The sequence below is a fragment of the Monopterus albus genome, unplaced genomic scaffold, assembly GCF_001952655.1.
Source record: "Monopterus albus unplaced genomic scaffold, M_albus_1.0 scaffold140.1, whole genome shotgun sequence".
Taxonomy (NCBI): Eukaryota; Metazoa; Chordata; class Actinopteri; order Synbranchiformes; family Synbranchidae; genus Monopterus; species Monopterus albus.
In genome coordinates this window covers 972,215-975,877 of record NW_018128020.1, presented here as the reverse complement: position 1 = coordinate 975,877, position 3,663 = coordinate 972,215, and the positions used below count along the sequence as shown (strand labels likewise).

At 38.2% G+C, this 3,663-nt stretch overlaps 1 protein-coding gene across 3 annotated transcripts in view; it reads left to right on the top strand.

Annotated features, from left to right (window-relative positions):
- The window catches only part of acp7 (acid phosphatase 7, tartrate resistant (putative)), a 20,370-nt gene that overhangs the window by 3,503 nt on the left and 13,204 nt on the right, over window positions 1-3,663 (top strand). For 2 of the 3 annotated variants that reach the window (XM_020613943.1, XM_020613944.1), the window contains exons 2-4: window positions 1,127-1,247; window positions 1,923-2,123; window positions 2,202-2,384. In XM_020613943.1, coding sequence (XP_020469599.1) covers window positions 1,139-1,247; window positions 1,923-2,123; window positions 2,202-2,384 — 493 coding nt within the window. In that variant the 5' untranslated portion in view covers window positions 1,127-1,138. The remainder of the gene's footprint in view (window positions 1-1,126; window positions 1,248-1,922; window positions 2,124-2,201; window positions 2,385-3,663) is intronic. The other variant, XM_020613946.1, reaches the window with a different exon arrangement.

The following is a 3,663-nucleotide window of genomic DNA, read 5'->3' as shown; positions in this document are numbered from 1 at the left end:
TGATATTTCAGTTTTTCTTTTTTAATAAATCTGCAAAAATGTCAAAAATTCTGTGTTTTTCTGTCAATATGGGGTGCTGGGTGTACATTAATGAGGAAAAAATGAACTTAAATGATTTTAGCATATGGCTGCAATATAACAAAGAGTGAAAAATTTAAGGGGGTTTGAATACTTTCCGTACCCACTGTATACCCTGTAGAAACTCATGAGCATGCCTAAGCATTTAACAGTCTAACTACACATCCTATCTCCACTAAACATTTCTAATACATAAAGTATTTATCCAATTTCTATCTGACTAAAAATACCTAACAGTGGTACCCCATTAACTTTATTCTTTGTTCAAAATAAACACTCATTTCAATTTTGATGCCTGCAACAAATTCAATAAAAGAAACAAGTTTATTTTGAATAAAGTTGATGAGGTACCACATTAAATAATGTGCAGCTGTATTGTTTTCAATGAAATACAGGTCACAGATGGTTTACACACCATTATTTTCAGTTTTAATTTCCATTTTACATACTGCCTCAACTTGTTCTGATTTGGGGATGTAAAACCTGTCTGAACCTGCATGAGCAGTAACTCTGACAGTGGTTTATCCTCAGATATGATCAGTGAGGCATATCAGCTGTTTGCCTTAGCACTTTATTAATCCGAGGCAAGCTGTGGCTCGTGGGCTAATCTCTGTTGTACCATGGATAACTTTTGCAGGAGTACATGCCTAAGTGCACAATGAAAAACAACATCAGCTGCTTATATAGGCATTGATTGCTTTCTGTGCTGTTGTTGCTGACTCTGCTGGTTTGGTTCCACAGTTCAGATCATTCAGGTTAACTGCAGGTTGACTGATGTGGAAGTTACCCTCAGAGACTGAAATATAGTCTTTGTGTGTGTTCTTGCTACTTGAGCATTGTGTAAAGTGACAGTGAAATTAGCAAAGTTATTGGAATGCTTAAAAGAGATGTGGTATATTTGTCCACTTTGCTTATAACAATGCCCTTGGGGTCATGTGATTTTTGTTATGAAAGCTGTCTGTAAAAAGTCATGTGATTGCAGTGACAAATCTGTTTTGGTTTTCTGGGTGTGTTTTTCTACTTTAACCAGCCTTGTGTTTTTCTGCAGTGCAATGTTAAAATGGTGCCTGTTCATGCTGCCTGTGCCTTGTTTAGCCTCACTCCCCTGTTGGTGCTTGGTGTTCCTCCCATTTGGACCCAGCCAGAGCAGGTGCATCTGGCCTATCCAGGTAAGCATTTGAACTACTTCATCTGTTTTCAGTTAGAGAGTTATTTACCCCTTTGGAATACAAGCTAGTATCCAGGTCGTATGGCTTGCAGATTTTCCAATTGTTTTGTACAAATGTGAAAGCACTGGTATATTCAGAAAGCGGAACTTGTTGTTGCTGTTTTGTAGCTCTGCAACAAGTTCACTGAAGTTCAAATTCATTTTCAGTTGTATATGTTTTATTTATTGGAGATAATTTAATGGCTGAAGGCCTTCATGAAACATTTAGGCTTATTTCCAGCTACATGTGCTGAATTGTCCTGGTGCACTTAAACACTACCTATGCACTCTCTGTAAGTCATTTGGTAGCTTAAAGGCACCAGATAGTTGCTGGAACTGTCACACATATAGCTGATGTTGCTGAGTGTGTTTTTGTTTATTCCTTATGAAGGTGAAACATGGTAGCCATTTAATGGGTTTTCTTGATTAAAATGCATACCTGGCTGATATTCAGCTTAACTCAGCTTTCTGATGCCTATACTGTGTCTTGCCAACAGTAAGATCAAAAACACTGTAACTGTGCAAAGTCAGCTTTTTAAAAAGCATCTCTTGGCCTTTATAAAAGCACCAGTAACTGAACTCAGTTTTCTCAAATCAATCTATGTCACCTTTCTAATAATTGGGCTTGTGTTCACAGGAGAGCCAGGTTCCATGGTAGTAACCTGGACCACCTTCAGTAAGACAGAGAGCAAGGTGGAGTATGGCATTCTTGGGGGTCAGTTCTTTGAGATGACCACCAAAGGCAACACTACTCTGTTTGTAGACTCAGGAGAAGAGAAGAGGAAGCTGTACATTCACAGAGTTATTCTCACAGGCCTTAAACCTGCTGTTAATTATGGTGGGTAGAGCTCAGATATGAATAAGCTTCTCTTTGCGTGTCCACCATATAAACATTCCTCTCCTGGGTTGATTTCAGTCTACCACTGTGGCAGCGATGAGGGCTGGAGTGATGTGTTCTACTTCACAGCTCTGAATGACAGCACTAGTTTCAGTCCCAGATTTGCCTTGTATGGTGACCTAGGAAATGAAAACCCTCAGTCTCTGGCTCGACTGCAAAAAGACACCCAGCTTGGCATGTATGATGTCATCCTGCACATAGGTGAGCTTCAGACTGTTATTTTGAACTTTAAAATCAGGTACAGGGGTATTAGTTTTTATTTGTTAAGCCTATGGCATTAGTCAGCCACAGATACAACAGGTTGTATTAACATAAGTAAGCTACCTGAGGGCCAACACAAATGTCTAGGGATTGTAATTACTGTAATCAGCATAATAATGCCTGTTTGTCATTTGTAATGTTTGCTTCTGAGCAATATTGGTTGGATTCCGATTACTTTCATGCTTTATTGTCTGGCTGTCAAATATGTTAGCAGGTGTATATACACAGATTATACACAGAATATACTAAAGGTCTGTGTTGTACTAAAATGTGTTTGCCCAAAAATGTCATCGTCTGGCTTCTAGCTTTGCTGGTTTTTCTAATGAATGTTAAACAATATTTTACATTTGCTTTGCAAGTTTACAAGGAGAATAATTTATAGATTGCTTCATAAAGCAAGACCAAACTTGTCTTAAACTAATTCCTTTATTAAAGCAATGTTTGGGAAAAATATGCTTAATTATTTCTAATTTTTAAGAATTATACTGATACAGCTCTCATCACCATACACTGAATATAAGGCTAGTACAGTCTCATGCAAAGGTTTAGGCACCCCTTGATAAATAACAGATTTTGGTGTTTTTTTGTTTTTTTTTTGAACAGATGTTAACACAGTCTCTCTTGGAAATAGAAAAAATGCTAAATATTTTCAGCAAACAGTGATGCATAGTTACTACTTATGCCATAAATTGAACAAAAATAAAAAATAAAAACATTATTATGGCACGGTGCAAAAGTTTGGGCACTCTAAGAGTTCCAGAGTCTCAGAGTCTCTCACAAGGTTTCAGACCTTAATCAGCTCATTATGAAAGTTATTGATGCCCACAATGCATTAATAAATGCCAGTTTCAAAGCTGTACAAATACTTTGACTGTTCAAACCTTGCGGACACCCAACAACCATGGGTTCCTCTAAACAGCTGTGTAAGAACCTGAAAATGAAAGTTATTGATGCCCACAATGCATGAGAAGGCTACAAGAAGATAGCAAAGTGTTGTCAGCTTGCAGTTTCCACAGTGAGAAATGTAATTAAGAGATGGCAGGTCAGGGGAACTGTGGAGGTCAAGATGAGATCTGGAAGACCAAGAAAACTCTCGGACAGAACTGCTCGTATGCTGGTCAGAAAGACAAATCAAAACCCCCATTTGACTGCAAAAAACCTGCAGGAAGATTTAGCAGACTCAGGAGTGGTGGTGCACCGTTCCACTGTGGAACTCAGT